General features: G+C 40.1%; 1 protein-coding gene across 3 annotated transcripts in view; it reads left to right on the top strand.

Annotated features, from left to right (window-relative positions):
* LOC306710296 (mediator of RNA polymerase II transcription subunit 13-like) overlaps nucleotides 1-4,006 on the top strand; it is a 70,295-nt gene extending 66,289 nt beyond the window's left edge. For 2 of the 3 annotated variants that reach the window (XM_079178737.1, XM_079178736.1), the window contains exons 29-31: nucleotides 830-994; nucleotides 1,211-1,320; nucleotides 2,186-4,006. In XM_079178737.1, coding sequence (XP_079034863.1) covers nucleotides 830-994; nucleotides 1,211-1,320; nucleotides 2,186-2,318 — 408 coding nt within the window. In that variant the 3' untranslated portion in view covers nucleotides 2,319-4,006. The remainder of the gene's footprint in view (nucleotides 1-829; nucleotides 995-1,210; nucleotides 1,321-2,185) is intronic. The other variant, XM_079178738.1, reaches the window with a different exon arrangement.
* Nucleotides 4,007-27,843: the final 23,837 nt, after the last annotated feature.

The raw sequence follows: 27,843 nt of genomic DNA, 5'->3' as shown, positions 1-27,843 counted from the left end.
AGATTTGATTTTGTACTTTGAGGCATGGGAGCTTCTTCACTGCAGTCCTGGCTGACTGACACTTAGCTCTTTATCGAGCTAGAATCAGAATTATAGTTTTGCCAAGTATAATAGATGCACAGGAATTTGTCTTGGAGGCACAGGAGAAGAGACATGTTGACAGCCTGTACTACGGAACATTTCATTCAGTACGGACAAACTGTGGGAACAGTGTGTGGCAGTGCAATAACATGTTAGAGGTAAAAGTGTGCATACTTATGTTAGCTGTGTATGTCATTACCGCAATGACCTGCAGGCTAAAAATGCAAACATGTCGGTAGTTATTTTGCAAAAAACTTTGACTCAATGGGAAAGAAAATATCAGCTAATGAGATATTTGTTGGTTGAAATCAGTATTTTTACTCTTCAAATGGTGCTTTAGGATCTTTATGTATAACTTAAACTATACTAGAGTATACTATATATCTTCTGATCTACAAGGATTGCATGCAATTCTGCGTTTTTGAGCACAACTCAGAACATTGGAAATCAAATATTTAGCAGATGGCAATTGCTGAACTACAGATGTCTCTTTTAATACAACATAAAAAAGGGTATTGTCAGTTCTCTTTTCATGAAAATTACATGATTTTGTTAAAGGAGTTAAAGGAATACAACCCCCACTCATGCCGGTGCAAAGGCTTAGAATTGTAAGATGAAGATGGAAGAATAAAATGTCCCAGGATTTGAAAGGATCCCAATAAAGGTTTGTAATTAATAACTGGCCTTCACCTGTGTGTGTGTGTGTGTGTGTGTGTGTGTGTGTGTGTGTGTGTGTGTGTGTGTATAGAACCAGGGAGAGCGCTTGCTGTCCAGGGACAGTCCACCAGAAGAGCTGAAGCAGCAGCCGCTGGCTCTGGGCTACTACGTCTCCACTGCACAAGCAAATGGACTTCCTCATTGGTTCTGGGCCTCCTGTCCGCATGCTGAGAGCCAGTGTCCACTCTTCCTCAAGGTACTCAAAACACTGTGTGTGTGTGTGTGTGTGTGTGTGGGTTAAAGAGACAAAACCTATTTCATTTGAGAGAAAGACATACAAAGAAAGAAGAATTTGTGCAGAAATACTTTTAATTGTGTGATTGAACTTTAAAGATGCACACAGCTGCTCAATACAGTACAGCCAGGAATGCTTCAACATTTGACATCGTGCCCTTTGTTTCTTTACTTTCAGGCCTCCCTCCACCACCACATCTCCATAGCTCAGACAGATGAGTTGGTGTCCGACAAGACAAAGAGGTCCCCTCACCCCTTAGACTCAAAGACCACCTCGGATGTGCTCAGGTAAATACGTAACACATGTTGACCCTTTTAGAGTTCTTTATCACCTGCTGTATAGAAAGCAGACACTGGAGGGTGAGCACAAAGCCTTCAAAGTCGGTAGCTCATGGTCTTATTCAAGTAGTTGATACAAAACTATGTGTTCAAAACATCTGTTCTTTATGAGTAAGTGTTACATTGTCATTAAGTAACATGTATTACCTCAGTAACAACAAATACTATTTCTTGACATTGCAATGTGTGCTAAGAACAGATTCATGTGTTAAAGTTGTTTGTTTATCAGTGAAAACATCTTATAATTTGCGTATGTATCATAACTGAAAAAAGATGATAATAATGGTTTCACATAACATTACAAAAAACTGTATTTATTGTTTCAATGGTCTTGATTCAATTTAAATTCCTCATTAATAATTGATTATTAATAAAGATATTATCAAAATAGAATATCCAATTCTTGGAAAGGTGCTAAATGTGAAATTGAGAGAATTTGACTTGCCTCTCAACGGCTCTCAATATTGCTGGGCAACTCACAGCTAACGATGCTAACTGTGGACAAAGCACAGAGAAGCTCGGCTTACAACACACACACACAGAGGGTGAGCAACTTCATTCTTTGCTCAGATAGACATTATATTTACATAGCAAATAGTTGTTTGCTGCTATATTAATGTTCAGAATGTTGAATAGTGAACTTTTACTAAATGTTCAATATCAGTATTAGGAGTGAAAAACTTATTTTGTATGTATACTATTGTGATTAAGGAAATCAAGGTAAGTTGACGGGTAAACCATTGCAATATTTATAATTAAAATATCTCTAAAAAGTCAGAGATTGTTGCTAGAATTGTTTATTTTTCAAACACAGGTTTGTGTTGGAGCAGTACAACGCCCTCTCCTGGCTGACGTGTACCCCTGCCACCCAAGACCGCCAGTCCTGCCTGCCTGTCCACTTGGCTGTACTGATCCAAATGTACAACGCCATCCTGAACATGCTTTAACTGTGTGAGACTTCAAGGACGACTCTGGGGGGCTGATGGTTACCTTCATTTCCTCTGTGCCTACGCTTCCTCCTTCTGGGCACCAGAGAGCACCAGAGCTCTGTTGTTGCTTCGGGTTGACATGGATTTAACGGCTGAATAAAAGACAGGGCAAGTCAGACTCTCCCATGCCTGGAATGTAATTAATAAGAAGAGAGAAATGCTCTGAACAATAACGTAACATGTTAACCACGACACCCTGCAAACCCAGTACAGTTTGTACCTTCACAACTGGTCCTGTGTCAGTTATGGTACTTTTTGAGAGGGAGAACAGACGGATCTATGCCCATTTTATTGACATATCACAGTTACTTTTTCCTGATCAAAATAGCATTATGTCCCACTCGGGCTACACCTCTCAGTGGCATTTGAAGAAGCATCGGATAATTACAGAGAAGCTATATATACGATTCTCTTTACACCTTCACCTGTGAAAAGGGACGTCTGTGCCGGGCCACATAACTCCATATTGTACAACCAGCAAAGTGGCATGACTACACAAACACATGGCTTTGTTACATCAATGATGCTTTTACATTTTTGTATAGAACTGCACTGTTGAGCTTCTTGGGACTTGCAGTCGGTTGAGGAATCTTCTACTTTTACTCTGAAAGGGGCACTTTTTCCTCACCTTCCAACGTGTTGTGGATATGAACACAATGGAAAATATTTGACCAGTTAGGACAGAAGTGTTGTTTATAATGTAAGACAAACATTTGCAAAGAATTGAGACTTATTTTTAATATTTAAAACAAGAAAAGGAGAAACTTAAACAAGGCCTTTTTCCCAATTGACTGTTAATTGTCTTGGGATCTGAAATAAATAAAAAAAAAATGTAATTTTAATGCAATTGTAAAGATGCCATATTTATACAAATTATATCATGTCATAGAATTTGATATAAATATATAAATATATATATATGAATATACATATATATATATATATTACCTCTTCCAAGCAGGCACTTAATGATAAGGACGATGGAAACACCCATCTCTTTAAAAGTGGACACAGTATGAACATTTATCTTTTTTTTTACTTTCTACAGATACTGAACATTTTACCTTTTTATTTAATGAGTTTAAATTAAACTAATTGATGCAGGAGATACAGTATACTCTATATTTATAAAGTGTTCCTCCTCTGCTAAAAAAACTTGAAATAGGCAGTAGAAGACCATGGTATTTGAACATTGCAAGGTTATTAAATATTTAAGAACGATGCTTTATTTCATTGGCTCTCCTAAATGATGTCAAGCAAACCAATAGAAAGGCCTGTCTCTTCAGCTTCACCCAGTCTGCTCTTTGTTAGATTTCTAGCATGTTTGTATATACACTTTTCAGCTGTGTTTTTTGGAATTTTCTTAAAGCTGTACATTTCATGCTGGTTGGTTTACTTTCATGTGATTCATATCAAAGTATTTTCTTTTTTTTGCTGAGCTTTTTTTGATATACAGTATACAGTACAAAAGTCATTTAATTACAGCCAAGAGGTTGAATTGCCAAGTAAGTGTACACAAATGTACAGACGAGGGCAAGTTTGCAAACAAATGTTACATCTGTCATCACTTTGAATATCAAACAGATCCACTTTAGTGGGAGAGATCTGTTACTTTTACACTCTTTTTTAGTAAATTATTAAAACTCCTGAAAATGATGTTGTGTTCAGTGTTCTGTTTCGATCCAAAAGACTGTAAACCACAGAATGTGCTATGTTCTTATTTCATTTTGTTTATTTGGGTAATCAAATACTGATAATCAGTGAAGAAATGAAACAAAATCTATATACTCAAGTAATGTACTTTTTACTGCACCGCATTTATCTATTGTTCAGGTTAAAATGTCATCCAAAACATATGACATAGATAATGAAACATAAATGATCTTATAAAATATGATGCATTTCTATTTACTAAACTAAATATTACAAATAAAAATATTCAGTTAAAATTGGTTTGACTGCTGACAATACTTATGTACTCGTACATTTTTAGTTCCGGGCCTTTCCTCGTAAAAGAGTATTTGTAAAGCGAGGTATACTTTTACTCAAGTATAGGATCTGAATACTTCTCCCACCACTGCTGATAATCAACTTGCAAAGTACATACAGTATATTAAAAGGCAAATAAAAAGTATTAGAAACACACACACACACAAATCAGATGAGTTAAATATTTATTTTGAATTCCCTCAAAGTTCTCTCTTGATATTTTTCCTTAATCAGATATGTGATGATGTTTATCATTTTAGCTGTAAATGCTGGAGCTCAAAGACGAAATGCTGTGAATGCAGTTTGCCTCAGGAATAATCATAATCTATCAGGTGAAGATAAGCCTTTTATCACTCTGTGCCGTGAATAGGTGAGAATCATTCTTTTCACACACTTTTCATATCGCAACGTACAAAGAGATTACAGCTAAAGCTGTTCCATAACGAGCATTTCTTCCGTCATTGTGAATAAGACTGAACGATAACCTGACCTTTTAAAGGAAAACAATGAATGATACTTCTGAGTGACAACTGTATCACCCAGCTGTGGTCCTTCCTGTTCAACAAGACAGTCTCGTTTTATAAGATGTGTCGGGCTCACTCATGCAAACAGGAGTGCCACATTACCGTCCTACTGTAATCACAATGAGGAGAACTGAAGCCTGCTGCAAGCTCGACGCCACAGCGGCATGTTTCAAGTTTGATTTCTTAAACTTGTATGACGTATATGCTGTCATGTCTCTCTTGCACGATTTTGATGTTAGTCCAATTAATTAAGGACAGCCTTAAATTTAGGAGAATCATCTGTCCGTTAAGTTTGTGTGTGTGTGTGTGTGCATGTGCATGTGCATGTGCATAAAGGGAAGGGCATTGTGAAGGACTAGACATGAAATATAGTAAATGCATTTGCCAAAGAAATGTTATGGACCAAATTAGTTTATTGTGTGTATGTAATCATTCTAAAGGTTGTCCTCTTGAGGGGAAGTAAGAGCTCTGCTGCTTTTGTGTGGTGAAGTGGGGGAGTTAGAATATGTGAGGACAACAGAGATAAAGAGGTAGTGAAGGAGGTTATATTTGACCATCAGGGTCACATAAAATCCTTGAGTGGAAAACTGCATTTTAATAGAACCTAGAAAAGCCGGGTGGACAAGAAAACGAGACAAAAGTCAGTCTTTGAGGGACTGGGCAGTTCGAGGACACCATGAATTAAAAGGACTGGGTAGCTGAAGAGTCACTTGTTGTGGTGGGGGCTGTCTAATGGCCATCACAACTGGAGGCAGTGGACCCTTAATTGACTGCAATGTGTTTTCCACATGATGGCCTATTAGACCATGGCCATTCACCTGTTGCCTTGCTTGCCAAGTGCATTGCTGCAGCCAAATGGAGTACAGACTGGACGAAGGAGGCCAGGGTCTGGCCTGACATAACATTAGCGCAAACACAATTAGAAGTCAATGACGTTTTATGTCGCTTTTCTTCCAACAGTGCACCCTGCAAGACGACAAGGTTGTTCAAAATAGCCCCCGTAAGAGAGCGAGATGGTCGACTTAACACTACATTTCCGGCTTATTGATGGGAAACACAATGTTAGTGACATGTAATGGACATGTTTTTTCGAATCATATTTAAACAAAACCAGATCAACAGATTCTAAAGCATTATGCCAACAACTTTATTTACAATAACTAAGTATCAATTATATTAGTAGATCTACTATGCGGGCGAATGTAATCGATACACAAAAAGAGCAGAATTCAAAGCAACATAAAGACCAGAGCTGACTCACAGTTGCACTCGCTGGAAATACTGCAAAAATGATTATATTTGACGAGTGGAACACCTCAAATCTCCCCAAAAAGGGGCTGATCATCGGGTATACTTCACGAAACACAGTAACATGTTTGGTGTAATTCAAATGCTGCTGTGAGTGCAGATCTTCACAGAATCAACCATCCTGTCCCCTCGGCCCAAAAACAGCAGAGGTGTGTGAAGGATCAGGGCCCTTCTGTCACTCCAGATGACCCATGAGAGTGCTCCACTAGCAGGCGTGACTTTGGCAGGGCAGATCCATGTGCTGTTTTGACATGCCCTCTCCCTCTGAAGTAGAGGCAGCTGGGGGCTGTAGCTTCACACTGCTTTGTGGATGGTGGTGAACGCTGATGGTTTTTCTGAACTTCAAAGAGAGAGGGAAAGGGGACATACAGCACACACACACACACACACACACACACACACACACACACACACACACACACACACGCACTGTCTGGTGTCTGTCATGGCGGCGGTCATATGGGGGGGGGGGGTGGACAACGTGGTAGGTCCTATCTCTGCCTGACCCCTGATATGCCAGCCAGGTCAGCAAGGGTTCAGGCGCTCTGCGAGAGCTGTGGGTGGTACGGGTCAGGGTCATCACCATCTAATGTGAGAGCCGTGAGTTTGGGAGGTTGGAGGACTGATGGCTCCTGCTTTAATTTGACGTGACCTCTAACGTGACAAGTTCATAAATTTGCTTTCTCACCAGGTTTGCCATGCTTAATATGTCAATGGGACAGATGCATACAGTGAACACGCTGAGAACTGCGTGTTAACTGGTTTACTCCAATCAGATAATGATATGATTGACATTAGAATTTCATATCAAATAGATAAACACATCACAAGGCTATATCTCATTTCTTTTGGCACTAAAGTACTTTTTTTTTTTAAAGGATTCATTATTTATGTTAATTTGATGTACTCTTATAGTGATTACATTTTGATATAACGTTAAATTTGCAAGTTTGCATTTGCAGAGAATGTTACACTTGTACAACGGAGGTGTGGTGGTTCCGGAGAGGCGGAATGATCTCAATTTGCAGCTGTGCTCCACATGAGCCTCCATCCTTAGGGCAACATCCCTAGTGACGTAATAGATCCACTCCCATGCAATTACAACTAAAACAACTATAAGGGGCCGCCTTTTATCTCTGTCGCCTATAGACTTTTGCCACCAGCCCAACATATTAAGGTGAAAATAATGATTTAGTTCAAAAACACAAAGTAATAAAAAAATGTAATTTCTAAAACTTGACAGATTGACATCACAATTACTGTAGATAATTGGGTGATCAAAAACAGGCTAATCCCCCCCCCCAACTTAAAGTTGGTCTAACAGTACCATTATCTGTCTATGTAAATAATAACAATAATAATAATGATAAACAGAGGAGGTCAGTTGCAGTTATGTGGTCATCAGTACTTGTTTCAATCAGTGCCCTCACTTTCCTGGTGCTCCAGTCAAACAAATCCTGCGCCATCTTCCAGATGGCTCCAAGGAAATGCAGCTCTTGGCGCAGCTTACACTCAACGCAGAGAGCCATCGACAGCTTTTGTTTAAAGGGTCCCTGCTGAAGCGACAGAACATCTGCCAACTCAGCACGGCAGCCTGGTCGGAAACATCTGATTTTGTCTGGGGAGTGCTTTCCATCCACAGCCTCCGCATTTGCATAAATAGTTTTTGTTAGAAGGGGGCCGCCGAAAGGAGCACACAGAGGTTGCGATTCCCCTTCCTGTAAATCTCTCATTGCGGGGTATTACGTCCTTCAAGCCAAACGAGAACTCCACTTAACACTTTAGCCAATGTAAATAGAGGAAGATAAAAGCTCTGCGGACTTCAAAGCAGTCCCTGTGCGGCCCTCTTCTGCACACATCAAAAACGCCAGAGAGAAAACAATCTTCATTTATGTTGGATATAAAAGTTTGAAGGACATTAATCCCCTTGATGACTTTATGCCTCAAACAAGCAGGAAGGCTGAGTGGGGAACGTAGGCCTAGAAGAAAACCATGGGTGAGGACCGGAATTCTGTGAATCAGGGGAATGTTTCTCAGCGAAGTAAAACATTGTTCATGACCCGGAATTATTTCATTGTAATCAGTAACACAGATATGTAATAAGGAGTCTACAGGTTTGAAGTGTCTAATAATATTCTTGTCACATATTAGTTGGCCACGTTTGAGTCTTTCATGAATTCATACGTGTGTGTTTATTGAGCGTCAGCTGAAAGTTTCACCTGCTTGCAAACAAAGAATCTCCCACCGATTCTTCACTGACTCATTGTAGTATTTGACAAAGGTTTACCTCGAATTAGAATTTTTATTTGGAGAGTTGAAAGTCCTAGTTAGGAAAGTTTTAAACAGAAAAAAACATCTTTTGATGACACTGCATATTATATAGGTAGTTTGAAGTTATTTTGGAAATTCTATTAGAAATGTTGCGTTCCGCTGCATATACTGCAAGATGATCTGTTTGGTACATCTGACTGCTGGAGAGACAATGCTTGTACTCAGTACTTTTCTTTCTGGCATTGATTACTATTTTAAAACTAATTGAGCAGTAAGCCTGTCCTTAGATGGCGGGGAAACAAGTAGCAGACTGATGTGTGTGGGTGTGCGTGGCTTTAGCATATTTAGCCATGTGATTTGGCTTTGTCACATTTTCCTCATAAGGCTGTTAGAAAGCTGACAGTGGTAGAAGCTTAACTGTAAGCTTGTAACAGCTCTTCATCGTGAATCATTACATCACTTACCCACTGCTGTTAATGAAAGGACATAAATAGTAGTATTCTAAAACAAAATCTCTACGTATACAGGCTATCTATGCATCTTGTATTCAGAATAAGATATAATTATTGATTCATAATAATACATTGTTGTCATATATATTTTTGGATACTGGAGTGTTCCTGCTGATTCTTCAAACCAATAAGCCATCGCACACTTTCCACCCGGGCTTGGCATCATGATGAGGCCTATCAACGCCTCTGAGATGTAAAGCACGGCCTCTCCAGGCTCATTGTTACATTATATAATTCATTACTTGACCTAATTATTAAGAGGAGCCAGTCTGCTGCTGTGATTGGCTGAGACATGTTTGCGGCTGTAAATCACCCACCAACGGCACACCTGTGACCTAATCACAGTGAATTTCAATGCGACATACGCTGATGGAAAACTGCCACCCTTGCAGGTAATTATACACTCCTGCTTGTGTTGGCTAGCAACTGCAGTGTTTTGTTAAACAACAGCCTATTGTTCAATTGTTTTGCTTGTGATCATAGCTTATTATTTTGTTTAATCATTACAAACATATCATTATGTTAATTTCTCTGCACTTCTTGTCGTGTTTTACAGATCTTTCACAGCTTGTTCTCAACTCCTTTGTGACAAAGTACTTCTGAGGTTGGCTTTACTGTAAATCTGAATGAGATGATTAACTCTGTGGTAGATACGGAAAAGAGAAACACTAGGTCTGTGTGTGAAAACTTTTGTTTTAAAAAAAGGGAAAAGCTGAGATGGAACTTGCATGTGCGAGACAGAATGCCGTTTAAAGAGACTACGAAAGGTGAAGGTGATTTTCAAACTCTTCCTTCCTCATGCAATGTCCTCCATGCCCACAAGGGAGAGTTGTTAGTCAACAGATGAACAAGCATCTGCATATTGTGATAGTTCACATGCTACACTTAGGACTGAAGCTTTAATATAACATTAATTTGATCACTTTCCCATCCTCTTTTTTAATTAACTTGTGACCAGTCAAATTAATTATTAATCATTGAATTCACTTTGTTCTAAGGAGGCATTTAGGACACACATGTGACAGTAAGATATATAAATAGTGATAAGGGTTAATGGTATATAAAACTCCTGAAGTCTTTTGGGAAAAACAAATACAAATACATAGAAGTGCCATTTGGGTGATTGTCATGTAAATGTAAACACAGTGACAGCGAAAGAAATCCGTCAAATCTCTGTAAAATATTCCGACAGAAGGCTGTTTGTCAAGTCTTTTTTTTTTTCCGTGTTTACATTTATTTTGATTCTATTTTATTTCTGGGAAATCTCGGAGTAAATATAAATACCATCTGTAAGAAGATAAGAATGTATTTCTTCCCATGTCCTTCTGCTATTTAATCACATTTCAAACAAGTGAGCGTCATTAAAAAGTAGCAGAAATCACAAGTTTGGACTTGATAGTCTGATAGGTGAGGCCAGTGTGTGGGAAGAAACCGAACACATTCAGTCACCTGCCTATAAACATCACACTAGCTATACACGTTCTACTTTCAGAGGATCACTGAAGACTTTATTGCAAACTGCTTTTACTATTAATATTTGTTTTGTGGTTTTCATCCTTTAAAACCCCAATCAATAACGTATAGAAAGACTCTCTTCCTCTCCCCTTCTTGCTCTCTTTCTACTGAACAGGAGAGAGAGAGATAGAGGAAGTCAAGTGCCATATAAATAAAAAGGTCTTGCCAAAGGCACTTACTCTGCAATCTCCTGAAAATTGTGTCTTAGCTCAGCTAGTCCACTCAAGTCACATTGGAGAATAGGATCCAAATCAAAGCCAGAATCGCAAAGCCCTGCAGTCATTAGAAAGATAGGGGAGTGAGGAACACATAATAATGATCCATTATCTTTCTCCCTTTGCATATTCTCAAGATCTGCCTCTTATGGTAAGATAAATCAGCTTACTGGCATGACTGAAACCGAGAACATAAGCACACATTCCCCTTTCTCTGCGTTTCAGCTTTCCACAGGATCCACAATTGCATGTAAATCAACACTATTATGGTCGAGAAATTGACTGAAACATTCTTTCGGCCCAATGTTGTGCCTGTCTGCCTTGATGATCAGAACAACCGACAGCCTATCAAGGGACGGTGTGCTTCCTCGTGCCATGAGCGCCGTGTATGGTGATTATCATTACAATAACAATGACAACATTCATCTTTTTTGAAGCAAGGGTTTATTGGCTCTGTGTGCATCAATACTAGAAAAGGTAGCAGGCAGAAGTGATCCTCGCTTGGCCGCTCGAGCGGTTTCTGTCTGTCTTTGTGCTGCTTTGCGCTCTCTGGTTCTAATTTGGTTGTCCTAATCATAAAAGCATCAGCGAGCTGCTGTTGTAGAGTAAACCAAGAGGTGAAACGCGCCCCTAAAAATTCCATTTTCACTCAAGTGGACCAACACAACAAGGAACATGCAGTAGACAGAGACAGACTTCTCAGCTGCCAGATCAAATGGCAGAGAGGCTGATTGTTAGAGACAGACAACAAACAACCCTGCTGATACGTGTTTTTGTTGTGGTCGTCCCTGCGAGCACGCAAGGTGAGGTACACTTCGACATGTGCGGATCAACTTTGAGTGAACCAATACCAGCTTATCTTTTGAGCTTTCATCTTTACACACAAACACCCTGATGTGCCGGGTCGTTTTTTTACCAGCGTATGAACGAGGAAAGGTTATATTTTGTGTGTTTTGAGCCCATACCTTTTGGGCCACGGGGTCAAACGGATGCGGTCTATCCATAGTCTCCACCATTACATTACCCAGCTAAGCTGGCAGACCCTCTGACAGCATATGATTTGAGTCATCAGTCTCTATTTCGACGCAGCAGATGTTTCCCCATGTCAGCAGGCCCCCTGACGGAGCAAGATGGAGAACCCTCCTCTTTTAAAGTGTTGCACATGAGTCTCCCTTCTCCCCTTTCCTTCCCTCTGCCTACACCACCCTTCAGGATCCCATGGGACACCGTACCTCGTCCAATCCTGATGGTGGGAAAACATATTTTAATTGATGCCTGTGTTCTGAAACCAAATGAAAAATACGCTTGAGTGACACACAAGAACAAAAGGCAGTTAGTTGTAGTATTTTTGTGGTTGGCTTGATGACTCATTTATCATGAAACATGGACTAGAAACCCTCTGAAAGCCCAGTAAAAGACACTAATGGAAGGTGATTAATAGGCAACTCGGGTAAATGATTGCTATGATACTGGTATCATCACTGATGTAATGTGATTGAAATGGCCATGACGCTAGTCTATTCCATTTTCCTAGGAATAACATTTTGCGTGGATGAACAAGAAATGCAAAATACAGCAGGAATCGTGGTTTTATTTATTCTAAGCGATATATACAGCTGGTATTGAAATATTGTGTTTTGCCGAGAGTTAAGTGATGTTAAATCTGCCTGGATATAAATGTAGGCTTTACAACTAACATACCTGCTTGTTAAAGATTTTTAATTAAAAAAATATTTGGATCAAAAATAATATTTAGAATCATTTGAATGATATTTTAGTGTGGGCAAGCATGGTGTGTGCAATTATTTACATAAACGATATAAATAAAGACAACTTGTTAAACACCTTCAGATAAGGCAGAAATAAAGAGCGACGCAACTCTACTCGCTCTCTCTTCTTCTAAATGATCAGCAGGGAAATATTTCATTTAGCTTAGCTCGTCATTTTTACTCTCATCACTACATGGTGACATTTTAGTTTTTACGGTGTGTGAAACTTCGTCAAATATTTTAGATTACGTTTTTAGAAGCTTCAAATTACATTCAGAAAATGTGTAGCAATAGACGTTTAGGCAAGACGTATAATAATCAAATACACTGAAGAAGTATTCAACGACATTTCCAAATGAGTTTTTTAAACCATGCAGGAATAAAGGTCGAGCGAAATAAAGAATAAAACTACACTAAAATAGACAGGCTTGTAAAATCACGTTAGAAGTCGTGTTCAGAAATGATCTTCTCTTTACAACGGATTCATTTTCCATTTAAAAAGAGAAAGATAATTGTAATATTCTGGACACGAGTGTGATGTCTGAAGCGCTAATTAGGGCTGACATGTTTTCAAACTCCCCTCAGGAGCGACCTGCAGAAACGGTTTCAAAGAAAAACCATCCTCACATGGTCCCATGTAATATTTCCTCCCCTTGCCGGCAAACGAGTCGGGGTGAAAGAAAATTGCTGGGGTCATTAGACCAAAAAAAAAAGAAAAAAGAGTGTCACAGTTTTCTTTGGGCATTCTTTGAACTGCGCGAGGGGATGTTATTCTATCAATTTTAGGCTACTTGATAGACCCAATTAGGCTATTAGGCTTTTCCTCCTGAAACGGATTTTGTGCTAAAATGCCTTTGATTCTTGACATCAAAGTTGACTCAAACAAAAGTTCATTTTGTTTTTGACAAGATGCGTCTAGAGTCGGAGGATAATAGCTATATTTTATAGCTGTCTAATAATTCAAATTAACAACAGACACAACTAAAAACAAATTGTATGAAATAGAATTGTATGTATTAATATGTTTAGGGCTATCAATTGACTTTAAGTGGGAAAACAAGGAATCCCACGAAGTGAGAGCACTCCTGGCACTGGAAGTGTAGAGAACAGGATGACATCGTATTGAAAATATTTCCCCCACCACTGCATGGCGCTAGGGAACTGCAGGACACACAGCACTTATAGTTTTAATGTAATAATAATAATAATAATAATAATAATAATAATAATATTAATAAAATCAAAATAGAGGCCTAATCATTTCAAAAAAATTAAATGTTGATATAATATAAAAAATAGATATAGAGAAAAAACGCCTTTATTTTCTTCTTTACTTTTATCGGTTAATGGCATAACAATGATTAGGAAAACTATGTGATTTACTGTAAATGTTCTTGTCTTGGATTTTTTATTTGAAAATATATGACGTTAATTAGCAAAACAACTTTTTACACCTATTACAAAGCCATGCGTGCAATTTAAGATTATGCTAAATATAAAAAATAATTTACTGTAGGCTATTTCAAATAATAATAATTCAAGTTTAATTAATAACGATTAAAAAACGGCGCGTTTGCAGTCGCATGCACACTTCTGAATATTCTGAAATAGGTTATTTTTGTTAAGTCTTTTAAATCATAAAAATGAAATATAGAATACATGCCTGCTGTCCTGCAAACACCCTGAGGTGGTAAACGGTTAGTTTAGATGTTCTTACTCTATCGAGCTCGGGCCTGCTGTCTGTCTCTGCTCCATGGAAACACAGTGCTGGGTGCGTGCTGCCTTCATGGCGCTGCTGTAGCATGATATACTGTATATCTGACATGCTCCCGCACACACACACACACACACACACACACACACACACACACACACACACACACACACACACACACACACACACACACACACACTAACATTTGCAAATCCAAACAACCGGACAAAATATAAAACATTAGAGATCTACTGCGAAAGACAAGAAAATAATCTCAGCAAATTGACGTCCGTTATTAGAAATACACCGGTGTTTTCCACATTACATTAGCCTGCTGTCCCCCGCCCTCTCTCTCCGCCGCTACTGCTGCTCTCTCCTTCAGAGAGCTGATGGATCAGCAAGAGTCTCACAAACAACCGGCCCGTAGCATCTGAAAGCCCCCCTCACAGTTTGACGTTGTCGCTGTGTTGACAGTGTGTTTGCATTGTCAAAGGAGGGCTCCTGTCTAGTTCAAATAACAATCACTACAAAGCTATCAGAAGACGAGGTGTAACAGCCTTCAGTTCAACTTTAGCAAGAATAATAACTCCAGGTCAACATACAAGAAAAATCAAAAAACACATGGAAGTCATTTGATAAAAACATTCATGGAACGAAAAGTTGGAGCCTAATAATTAACCCAGAAAATATACAAGGTTTTTGAAAATATCAAATTGTAATACTACCCAAAGTCCAGGTTTAAAATGTTTTATTGGAAATAATAATTTTTATTTATATTTAAGTGTGAAAACTATTTTGGGATCATAAACTTTTTCATAAGTAAACAACAGCTGTTTTATTCAGGACATGTGTTTGCAGATACTTGATGTAAGTCTGCTTAGTGCATGAATCTAACATGCTTTAATCAAGAAAAACAAATGAATCTTCATCCATTGTCTTAATGTATAGATTAATATATTTGGTCTACTTTTAGAGGAGGGGGGGTATCTATTTATGTTCACTGTAGGTGTAGGTTTATTTTCATTGTTTTAAAAGCAAATATATGCTTGGTAATTATGACGTATATTGCATGATAATATGAATGACTTCATTGCATTCAGAGAATATTATGACTCTCCTGTCTAAACATGCTCTGCCTGTGATGGATGAATCATGTCCTAAACTGTTACCCCCGTTCAGGACAAATCTCAAGTTTCATTTCGTCTTAACAGATAAATGCATGTCATTGTAAGATGTATGCAAACAGTCAGCAGCTGACCATGTGATGGCAAGTGTGCGATAAGAGTGCAAATGCAGAGTTTGTAAAATGTAACAACAGCCGAGATGTCTCATGTTCGGCTTGACAGAGAAGAAGCTATGTTGCTGTTGTTTTCAAGCTTCTCTGTCCACGTCTGTGTTAAGTGATGAACAAGGTGATGAAATACCTGCGACAGGCAACACGTTTGTCATCATGATGAACAACCACATACAGAGAACTATTGCACATATGTGTTTGCAGGCTGTGTGCCACACATACACACACACACATACATACACAAATACACTAAGAAACTCTTTAGTTAATTACTATAATAATGCATTTTACATTACAAACATTTTATCTCTTCTGTGCTTTTTCTTCAAGCTGCTGGGATCACGTCTGGGGACAAGATCCAGTGCCCCCCCCCCCCCCCCCCCCCCCCCCCCACACACACACACACACCTCCCGCCCCATTCCCCACCATCAATAGAGCAGCCTTGTTTGGGACTGTCAATCAGACAGAAAAAAGCGCTCCTTGTTCTGTCCGTTCTGCTCATATCATCACCCAACTCTCCCACTCCCCAAGAACTTCCACTACCAAAAAGCGTCTCCAAATCTGATTATTCTTGTGTTTCATCAGGTTGAGAGAATTGGCCGATGGCGTATTGGCATTTGACTTCTGATTTATCCTCTCTCTCCCTCTCAGCTCTAAATGGTGCTCTGCAGCTGGCAGCAATTCCATGAGAGGTATCCGTTTCATTAAATCCGATGCAGAGTATATTGGAGTTTTTCCATCTTGGCAATTTGTTTAGGCACCGCCGATAAATTTCACCACTCTTCGGTACTGTTGTCGTTCTATCAGAGTTTGTTTGTTTTACAGGAGCAAACAGCTTTATCTCTCTTACCTCTGCTTTCTACAAAACACTGACATAAATAATAAAAACCTTGTCAGAGCAACTAAACCATTATATAGATGGTTGGCATTTGATGCACAGATGTAACTGTTTACATGCTTAAAGTATTCAACAACGTTGCTACATTGTGACCTAAATATATATCTTTTTTTATTTTTCACCACCCCCAAATCCCCTCCTTTACCTGTGATACTGAAAGCCATCACTGGAAGGTATTCCTCCATGCTGACGCGATGGCCACCCTGCCTATATGCCATCTTCGTGCCACACATCCACACCACTTCTATTAGCTGCCAAGAGGAGTAGATGAGTTCTCAGAAGATAAGAAGCAGATCTAAAGTGACAGCCAAATGGAAAGTCTTAGACACTCTTAAAGACATTGACCGCAGCAGAAGAAAAGGGGAAGAATTCCTTCCACCTCCATCCATGAAATTCCACTCTTTGTGTGCTTTTGTGTGTTTTAAAAAAAAAAGCACATCTTTCAAAGTAATCCCTCTCCTCTTTTTTTACCACGGGTTAACATTGTAAAGTTGTACATTTCTGGATGTGCAATGGAGAAGGCATCTTACCTTAGCCATGAAGCTCCTGAATTACATTCATATACAAATAATTTGCATTCACACGTATGTTTTATAGGGCACATTGTCACTTGGATTACATTTTTTAATTGATAATTTAAACAAATCTGTGAACTGGTGACAACAAATCTTTATACTAAAGTGTTGTATCTGCCAACCGGTCAATGTCCTTAAGCATTGATAATTTGTTCTTCTACAATATCTGCTCATGAATACTAAAACATGACTAAAGATTTATGGTTGTGCTCTGCTAACTCATAGCATTTGTTTAAGGTTGGGAGAAGAATGTGGTCTTGGTTGAATATTGAAGAAGTTCACACTAATGCGTTGATGTTTTCAAAATATAACCCAAACCACAATCTTTTCCCGACTTATAAGTCCAACATTTTGGGAAATTCACTCTTTTGCTTTCTGAGTTATGCTATGTTTACGCTACGAGCTACAAAGCAACAGGCAATTATTTTCAATTATTCTCTATTTTTTTTCTCCAGCGCTCCAAGGACACACATGTTTTTGTTTCACCAGATCCGATTCCCCTTTTCTCTCCCCACAATATCTGTTCCGTTGTTTATAACAAATGGAAGAATCTTATTCTTGCCATTAGCCAGTGCAATTTACAGACATAAGTACGTCAACAAACTCTTCAGCAACACTTCTGCGTTGACTCGGTGACAATGTAGCTGGGCACACTTGGCCTTTTTGTAGCTTTGTTGCTGGTAGTTTGAACATAGCATTAGATGAGAAGATTGATACCACATAATCAAGAGCGGTATCAATCTTCTCATATAACTCTCGCCAGAAATGAGTGTATTTCCCAAAATGTCAAACTTTTTCTCTTAACCAACTGTTTTATTCGTGTAATTCTTAATCTAAAAACCGTGTGCTTTGGACACCCAATCGACCTCTGAGCTCCTTGCTATGTCCTCTCCGAGTATTCACTCCATCCAAAAAAGCAACAAGCTTTCATGTGACACGGTGTCTCTCTTCTCCCCGTATCTTCACCTCCATCAGCAGTCCCACTGATCAAAGACACCGACGTTACAACTACATTTAGAACAAGCACCTGCCACCACTGTGTCGAAAGTGTGTGCGCCGTGTTTCTTTCATGATTTGTTTATGTGCAAGTGTGTTCTGCACAAGTTTGTGTGTGCGTGACAGAGAGTTGTGCTTATTATACACACATATGACACACACACATACACACTGGCGTTGTGTTTTCTCTTTTGCCCAAATTGCATCTTCGCATTGTTGCAGCAGCTCAAGCCATGAGAGAGAGAGAGAGCTGCTAGATGTCAGTTGATTTAAATGAATACTTAAACAATTACCCGTTACGTTTGATTTTGTATTTCTGACGCTAGTATGAGAGTAATGATAAGTAATGATAAGTATATGTTTGTGGAAGTGTCAATTGAACCTGTCACACTTCTCGTGGCAGAGGTCCTGTAAACTTGGCCTCCATTGTGATGTAAATACGGATGCTGACCAAAACCAATTCATGACTCGACGATCATTTTTATTTGCACTCTTTGTGGAGAGTGACGATTTGATGTAGTGCTCAGTGGTTAATTTTACGGCCAGACCCAAATAGCTGTGAATTTTGCATGCTCTCCTAGTGTTGACGTGGTTTCTAATCAATGTTCTTATTGGTAGATGAAATGTAAGCTATAAATATCTCCTTCCTTAATCTAATTAGAATATGTCCAACATGACATAAGCATGGGGCTGTCTAGAGCACTGCACTTACATTGTTTTTTTCATTACCAAAACTCTGAGTTCAAGGTTTGTGTCACATATTTAGATAAGAAAGAAACCCTTGTATTATTTAAAGTACTTGCTGTTAAGTACTCTAACTGCCTGGGGGTAAAAGAAACATATTTTTAGGCCGCTCGTCTTAACTGATGTAGGAAAGAATGAGAACCGACCATGTGCTGGTTGGCTGGTGTCCTCCATACTACTCACGGCCTCCCATCTGCAGGTTTTTACTGTCATTTTAAATTTTGATTTAATATTTTTTAAGGCATCGCAGAAAGTATAGTCTCTGTCGTGCCTTTTTTGATGACACAATTCATGTTTAGAGACCAGGAGAGATCTGAATACCTAAGATTCTGATGGTATCCACAATTTCAACAGGGACACGTTTGATTTAAACTGGTGAACTGTAGAGTTTGGCCATCATAAAATCAGCAATTATCTCCTTTGTTTCCACATTTAGGGAGAGATTGTTGTATTGACACTCTACGGATAGGTCCGTCACCTCCTCATTGTTGTCATATACCAGTCAAATCACTGTACAGATGTATTTTACCGATATGCAGCAGGAACTAGTGTGGTTAATTTCCAATGCTACTGTTACCATTACTCAGGTATTGGCATGACTACATCACACTACATGAGAGAGGAAGTAGGACATGAGGAAATGAGAGTGAAGAAGAGCAGAATAAAAGAACATAGAGGGGGCTAAAAGCATTTTTTTGTTTTCCTTTTTGTCTGCCACTCCTTGTCTTCCTACTTAGGTCCTTGGGGAGATAATGATGCCTTGCCTTTGTAAACATTATTTCTGGCATATTGCAGCTGCCATCAGCTTATTTATGGCCTGAATTGTAATAATCTGGGAGCTAATATGCTTCAGAAAAAAAGGAAAACACATAGTAAAGCCTGTGCACAGCCAAACATTGCTTTTCTACCCTCAGCAAGGAGGCCACTCAACAGGAACATCAAACGCTTGCTCTCCCGTGCCTGGCCCACGTTAATTGTACATCTATTGTTCCCACATAGGTCCCTGGGAACCAAAGAAGGGGAAAATTGGCAGAGAAGAGAGAGAGACAGACAGAGAGAGAGAGAGAGAGAGAGAGAGAGAGAGAGAGAGAGAGAGAGAGTAATGAAGCTCAAGCTGAATAAATACGTTCTAAAACAATATCAGACTGACAAAGGTTTTGATGCCTTCCCCTGGGCTCTCTGTTGCCTGTATCCCCATTACTCACCCTTAATAACAAAGGAGGCCTTATTACAGAGTGCCTGTTCTACACATGCCATACATGTATGCACATACAGTAGTCAGTCCCGTAGCCAGAGGAAACTTCATGAACTTCATTCCCCTCTGGACTTAAAATTACATTGATATTTAGGAATACCATCCAACATCCAATAACATACATTCAATATCGCTGGATAGTAATTTAGAGAGTAATTGATTTTGGGAGAAGTTGTTGCATCATGATTAACCAATATTCTCTGTGATTTTCTTAACTTTTTGCATGAAATGCATTTGTAATTCATCCAATAAAACCACAGCACAACAGTAAGACTTAATCACACTTTTGTGCAAACGACTTTTATAATGCCCTTGCAATATTGTAAATTACTTATAAACACCATATGATGTTTTGTGTATGCAAAAACAGCATAAAAACTGTTGTCTACTTTAGTCAGAAGTGTAATTGCACTAACAGCAATAAAAAGATGATGTCTCTGGTTCTGCTGCAGTAAAAAAGCTAAATTGGTGGAGAACTCCTTTAATGGCACCACAGCCTGACATGGTATTTTTCTCAAAAACTTAAAAATTGTATATCCTCCAGTGGCAACGAATTCATACCATTGCCAGGCAATATGAAGAGTATCCTAGCCAAGGAGCAACATTAGGTGCCAAAAGAACTGCCTATAAGACAAGCCAGTAAATACACAGCTGCTTGTCTCCATTCTGCCACGCAGGCTGTGAGAGAACAACCTAACAGGCAGTCAGCAACAAGACCAAGGTGACTGAAAGTTTAAAGGGCAGGGTTCAGAAAAGTAACTGACCCCGTCCTGCCTCACACACTCCCTAGCTGTACATATTTACGAGGTGTAATTTTTATGTGAGCGCCAGGCAACAACAGCTTTAAGAGGGCCAGTGTAACCTTCCTGGGGCCCGGGGTGACCTGCACCCCGGCTACAATAGTTTCCCTGGGCCACAATTAGGGCCAGGGCTTCAATGAGTCACCCCCGCATCATGCTTTTCTGGCCCCAACGCTCCCTCTCTCCTACTTACTATAGCTGGCTTTGAAACTGTCATAGCTGTCCCTTCTCACTAGGCAAGTGAACAGTTTATACTTATAATAAACCAAATGCTAGCATTCAGCGTTGGACACTTTCCGTATTTTATGAAAGATTATAAGAGGAATAATGAAGTGAATCATCTTTACTCTTGAGTCATTTTCCTGCACTTCTTTCACCCCCACATCTTTCCCTTTCCTCCCCTCGCTGCCCCTTTCTCTATTTCTATCTCTTTGGCTTGCTGAGCTGTGACAGTTGCCGCAATACCCTGCGACACAGTGAATATGCAGCAGGGCTCACTCGGTCTGGCCACATAGACTTGTCAGCAGAGTTCACCATCAAACCCCAAACTACCAATTAACTCCTGAGCCCACCCCCACCTGCCTGAAGGCACAGTGACCTGCCCCCCTTCAGTCTGCTCCATTCCACACAGCACTAACCCCCACTGCCCCTCAACCCCACTCTATACTCTCTAAACATGCCCCACGAGATGCCTCATCTCAGATGCTCAGAGATATTCCTCCTCATCTGTGTGTCTGTCAGACCCCTGAACTTTACAAAAGAGGATAAAGTCAATTTGTCTGTGCTCGTTCCAGGCGGAGCCCAGTGTGGCTATAACAACTTATCATGTGTAACAGAGAATGACATGCTGGCTTTGGCACCGAGGCTGAAAAAGCAAGCAGTGTCCAGCACAGAGACAACTAGCGTATGAAAGGGTTAAAAAAAAGAAATTCAGGTCCAGGTGGATTCATTACAGCTTATTTAGCTGTTCAGCTTATTATAGTTTGTGTACAAAAAGGTGTGAATTTGCCAAAATCTCCCTTTCAGTGGAGTTGTGGTATCTGGGAAATGATATGAATGGTGAATGAATGGGTATACTGGGCTGGAGTGATCTCCTGTCCATCTTTACACGCAAGATGCTCATGGTGCCTGCTAAAGAGCTGTGTTGCAGTAGTCCCATTACACCTAGAACACCAGCTAATAGTGTGAGCAGTACAGGTGTCATTTAAAATAATGGCTACACAAGCTGCTGTGTTTGTTTGGCATAATCTTTATCAAGCTATTGCAAGTGATGCTTGCATAACTATGTGCATGATGCATACTTGATCATTGATTCCATAAGACCTTGCAATAAATAAATAAACAATGTATTTGATGTAAAGATCAAATTCAAATATGATGTGATTAAACTGAGTTACATCATGGAGTATGTTTGTGCTTTACGCTCCGCCCCGGAACTAATATTGTATGTGTTTAGTACCCATACGACGGAATTTGTTGATGGACTGTAAACAACCCAACATGAACGAAGAGGAGGATGCCTCTCACAGAGCTCGCACAAGGGAGAAGTTGGTCTTTCTGACAGAAATATCGTGAAGTGTAGGAAATAAACCGACTTGGTTAGGTTTAGGAAAAGAGCAAATGTGGGTTAAGACAATCCCTTTCTGGCAGAAAGCCCTGAAAGCAAACGTCTCCCGTGTTCGCCTCTGCTTCTTGGTTCTCACGGCGTTACTAAAGGCGTGGAAGCGTCAGAGACACACACTGTGCAATGAACCCCTCGTTTCAAAGAACCGACCTGTGTCTGTGTTGACGTGACGAGAACTACAGTGAGAACTCGCCTTCTCAACGCCGGTGACTGCAGCAGATAACGGCGCGATGGAGATCCAGCCTATCAGATAAGCAGAGCCCATGACGCATTGTGGGCATAGCCACTGTAATGAAAATTGTGTGGAAAGCCAAGTTTTCAGGCCAATGCCAAGAAGTGCTCTACCACAACGTGCACGTTAAAGTGGTGTGAGAAGTGCTTCAACAAAAAAGTACATAAATTGAAATGAAAAAGAATGTTTTATGAGGGGTAAATTGGTTTAAAGGGCAACTAAAGGGACAGTTTGAATGTTTTGGACCTGGGTTGTGTGAGGTACGGTATTACCCACAGTGGATGGCAGTTGGCACGTCTCCAGTTTGGATTAAACAGACAGTCGTACACATATGAGAGCTAAGCAATATACTGCTGTGGACAGAGACACCAGGAAACTTATTTAGGCCACCTGAAAGAAAGGCCATTGGTGGCTGCTCGAATCCAGCAACTGACTATGGTGATGCAATAGGAACCAATCACAAAGTCACAGTGCTGTGCAGTCGTCACTTGAGCCGAAAAGAGAAAGACACTTAGTGTGCAAAAAGCAAGTCAGCGAGATCAATCCAACAAACATAAATCATGGCTCTGGAATCCGATTTCACAGATCACACAACAGAAGTCACTGACTCTTTGCTTGTTAACAGGGTTTTTTCCTTCATAGAAAATTACAATGTCAGTCATATTTGGTGAATTTCTGTCATTTCTCACAGCAGCGGCATTACGGCGATACGGTGGCGCTGTGTTTTTATCTGCACAGGGGAAGGCGCTGCTAAAGCTACCAAAGAAGAAAAAACGTCTGTTTTTGACTGGATTGCGGTTAAGGAGGCTCAACATTGTTTCCGCTAGTAATGTCACCACAACAAACAGAATCCCTGAAGACAACAAAACTCTTTTCGAAACAAATTGTATTCCTTTTAGTTTAGTTCTTTTAATTTGCTTCAGATGCCACGGTGAAGCAGCAAGGAAGGAGAAATGCCAACAGTTTTATATTCTGTTCAAAGTTTTATATGTATACAACACTAATAATATAATTTTTCATCTGTGATGTACTTTAAATTTCCATTACAGCATTAGCTGTGGCTCTCGAAACATTTTCTGTGAAATCTGTGAAGCTTTGACTGCTGGGAGGAGAATATTTGACCTACGGTATCATGAGCAAACCGCTCATTCTGTAAGTCCGCGGGGCTCAGTCCCTTTGCTGTCCCACGGGGGACGTTCTGCATTAACTTGGACACGTCATATGGTGGATGATGACACACTCCAATAGCCGCAGAACTGGCCTCAGCTACTATATCCCTCCATCCCCCACCAAGAGGTCACCCCCTCAGCAATCAGCAATCCTTTCACCTTCTGCGTGGCAATAATTACAGGATTCCTGGACTCAGAGAAATGCCTCCTCACTGAGCCACGTTGTAACTTCTGCTCAGTCCAATTCTAATATTTGTTTATGACTAAATCAGAAAGCATGACTGCTTTGCTGTGTGTTCTGCAGAGCACATCTGTGAGTGTGTATGGATACGGACGAATGTGTGTGTGTATGTGAAACATGTTTGCAGAGAGTGTGTGCATCCACATTTTCCATTCATTAAAGGCTTCTTTTTCAGGATAAAGCCTGGTGAAACTAGTGCTAACTGGTTCTGATGGGTCCGTGGAAGACTGGTGCCCCTTGATACCCATCAGCCAAGCTTGCAGTGTCCTTTTCTGAAAATATTTCCTCATCAGACAAAAATGCTGCACGCTGTAAACGGATCACAAAGACGTTGTCTAATTACAGTAATGGTCCAGGATTGAGACGGGTTACGGGAGCAATAGACCTGGCTTGATAACTTGATAAGTTTTGCTAATAGTGTGTTTGAAACCTGTATTATAGTCTGACTGCTTGTGTTTCTTGCCATGTCCTGTTATTATGAATAAGCTGGAATTATCCTTTACATCTGAGTGTGTTTCTAGACTCCGGCACTAATGGTGACCTTTTCCTGCCTGGTTATTTATTGCCTTTTATCTCCCCTACAAACGTGTCCATCCGATTCATTGGAGACATGTGTTGGGTCAGTTGTTCACAGTACAATGGTGAGATGTGATTTGTTTATCTTTGGTTGACACAAGGGTCTTCTCAGTGTGCTACACTGTACAGCTTCTTGTGCTAGATAGTTCATCCAAAGTAGTAGATAAGGCAGATTTTGGCATTAGCTTTATGTCATGATGGGGTAAGATTATCAGAGCACTGTCAAGAGCGCACAACTGCCCGTTCTACTCTGCAAAAGCTTATTTTTGGAAGACCGAGGTCACAGTAAACTCACCTGCTCACCCTCTATCATTTACCATCCACGGATAGTTGAAGCGGAGAAAGGCGATGAGGCATTTGATCAAATTCAGACACCTCTGCTGACAGTACAACAATGGAATACAGATTTCACCTCCCATCTGTGGACACATGATATCAAGAGCGTGATCTTTTACTTAACGCATCTCTTCCATCCTACTCCGGGTTCCACAAATCACCTGTCGGCTCTCTCGCAATCACAGGAAGGGTCAAAGGGCTCCTCGTCATGCTTGTCACTCACATCAGTGTCCAATTTGATGCCCTGAACTGCCTGTGTAGTGCGGTCCGGGTTGACAGAGTGAGAAAAAACAACACACAGTAGCTAAAAAGGGAAACAGGAAGTTAGATACAATAGAGGAGACCTTTGATCCATGATGAGGGGGAAGACTTCCCCTCTGGGTGCAAACTATTAATGTGAAAGTGACTCTGCCCATTGCACTTTTGTTAGAGCAAATAATGGATCTAAAATAAGCACACAATGGCAGGCAGGCGGGCGACACTTGCACCCAGCCATGTGCAGGAAGGGAGCGGGAGGTAATTGTATGAAAATGAGTGATTTGTTGGGGTCGGGCTGGTTAGGAGCGCCGGCCGGTCGCCATCTAAGGGCGAAGGAGTAGAGGAAAGATAGAAGTCGAGAGGACAGTGTCTTATCATTGAGCTCCTCCAGCATTGACTGCGTGTTACTGTAACTGTGTATACCCAGTAGGTATGCAAATCTGTTGCTGCTTAAAGTGTGTTCGTGAACCCCTTAAGGAATTTAGCTGTTGTGCTGAGGTAACAGGTGGAGCCTCACAATTCAAGCAACAAAATGTGTGTCTTTGCTTGTCCAATGCTGGTATTGTTGTCATGTATATACAGCGCACATCCTGATAAACCAAACGGATGGTTGTGACTTTATTAAGGTAGTGGGCATTCTCACAGCAACATTGTGGAAATATTGAATATTGCTGTGTGTCTTTGCTTACGCAGATACACCTCTATATTTGATAAAAGTTCATTTTCAAGCCACTGTGCTTGATTATGTTCCCTCCTTTTTATAGGACAAATTCTGAACATCCAGGCAACAGAACGGGGGATGAAAGGAAGCAGACAACAATTCAAGTTTGACAAAAGCCGAAGCAGAGAACGGTCAGAAGACCTTGACACTGTAATATTACAGCTGTGGTCACCAATTTCTCAAGAACAGTCGGGAGAGCTACAAACCTCCTTTAGAGAGCAAGGATTATGAACAATGTGTTCACCACCAGCAGCAGATAACATGAACCAAGCAGCCACATAAACTTTGTCAAGTTAAAAGACAAGCTCTTATAGTGCTCACAACCAGTGTTTCTCTAACGAAAACAACAATTACAAAACCCTGAAGGAAAGCTTATTTGATTTGCAACGGTTTTACAAGGCCAAATGGAGAATGATTGTGCGAGAGAGAGAGAAAGCGGCCTGTTATGCATTAACTTTTTTGGACAACAAAGAGTTTTTCCCAGGTGCTGAGGGATTCCAGAGATGTTGATGGGAAAGTGTGTTATTTTGTGCTTGTGTCTGCGTGTGTGTGTGTGTACACTCGTGTTATTCAATCATTTATCACTGTAACCTAGAGAACATTGTTGAAAGAGTGGTCATAATACATGTGAAATGATACAAGTGCCTGCTTTTATCACCACTTGTTGCTCCTTTTAGTTTTTAAGAGACTCGCCAGCAGCAAGGATTATAAGATCTCATTTCCAGTGAGCACTGGTTACTGAAAATGTCTATATGCGAATGCATGCAAACGTGCGTGCATACATAAACACACAAAGTGAATTACCAGCACAAAGATATGCGAAGATACTGTAAGTTGCTTGTTTATTGTGGTTATAAAACTGTTAAATGTCGAAGTTACAGTGTATGAAGCCAATAAGCGGCAGTGCCATGTAAGTTCCAGTCGGCTGTAGCTGAAAAAAAAGCCCTGAGGTAAACGAGCCCCTCATGAGGACACTTTTTATGACCTCCTGTAATGAGAACGGCAAAAAGTATGTGGTGCAGTCTGCAATCGGGTCTGCTAGGGATCATAGCCTGTGGTGGACTAATTAGGAAGAAAGCAGATATTCATTGTTACATGCTTATGGATGTATCTCTATTAACCGGCTACTATTTATTGGCATGTAGAAAAAGGGGAATTTTTTTCCCACGCGATTTCTGATTTCTGACCGTTAATGAGTGTTATATGTTAAAACAAGATTCTGTTGAAATATCGACATCACTTTGTAAACGTCTTCAAGTTAGCTAGCCGTAGACAATTGTAATATTTCCAACGAGCACTGTCAGTCTACCACTTTGCCGCTTCACTGAACACATTCATGAAAGATCTTTTACCTTTTGGAAATCCCTTATTGCGTTTGTAAGTCAGCAGGAACAGCTTGCTCCGCCATGCCAACAACTGATTGTTTGCCAAAAACTGATTGCCGAGGGTTTGCAGCCTGTTAAAGTATATTACCCAGTTTATAGTCTACAGCTGCTTTTATCTGGATCGAACAGTCAAGACATGAAAATACATATAGCTGTATGTCTGTGGTAATCGCAAAAGTGTGTCTCTGTGGAACTTTTATGTAACCGAATAATCACAATTGTGGCCAAACAAGTGTTTGCAGTTAGTAATCAGGCAGGACATCTACGGGATATAGGCAATACTATTTTTCCGTTATGGGTTTGGTATATCCTTGTATATATTTGGCAAACTATACTGTAATTATAATAGTTTTCAGGTGGGTTACAGAAATGATCTCTTTTGCATTATGACTCTGCATTATTAACTTGCTCTGTGGTATAGATTATAACCAACCCAGTACTTTTTAACCAGTTTAAATATCTTTAAAGCAGTTATATGCCTACAACCCATAAAATACAGATTCCACTTACCTTGTAACTGAATCGTTATTTGTACCTCAAAAGACATCAAACCAGCCTACT

Source organism: Pholis gunnellus, assembly GCF_910591455.1.
Source record: "Pholis gunnellus genome assembly, chromosome: 18".
Lineage (NCBI taxonomy): Eukaryota > Metazoa > Chordata > Actinopteri > Perciformes > Pholidae > Pholis > Pholis gunnellus.
The sequence above is the reverse complement of the archived record's forward strand: the minus strand, read 5'-3'. Positions and strand labels throughout refer to the sequence as shown.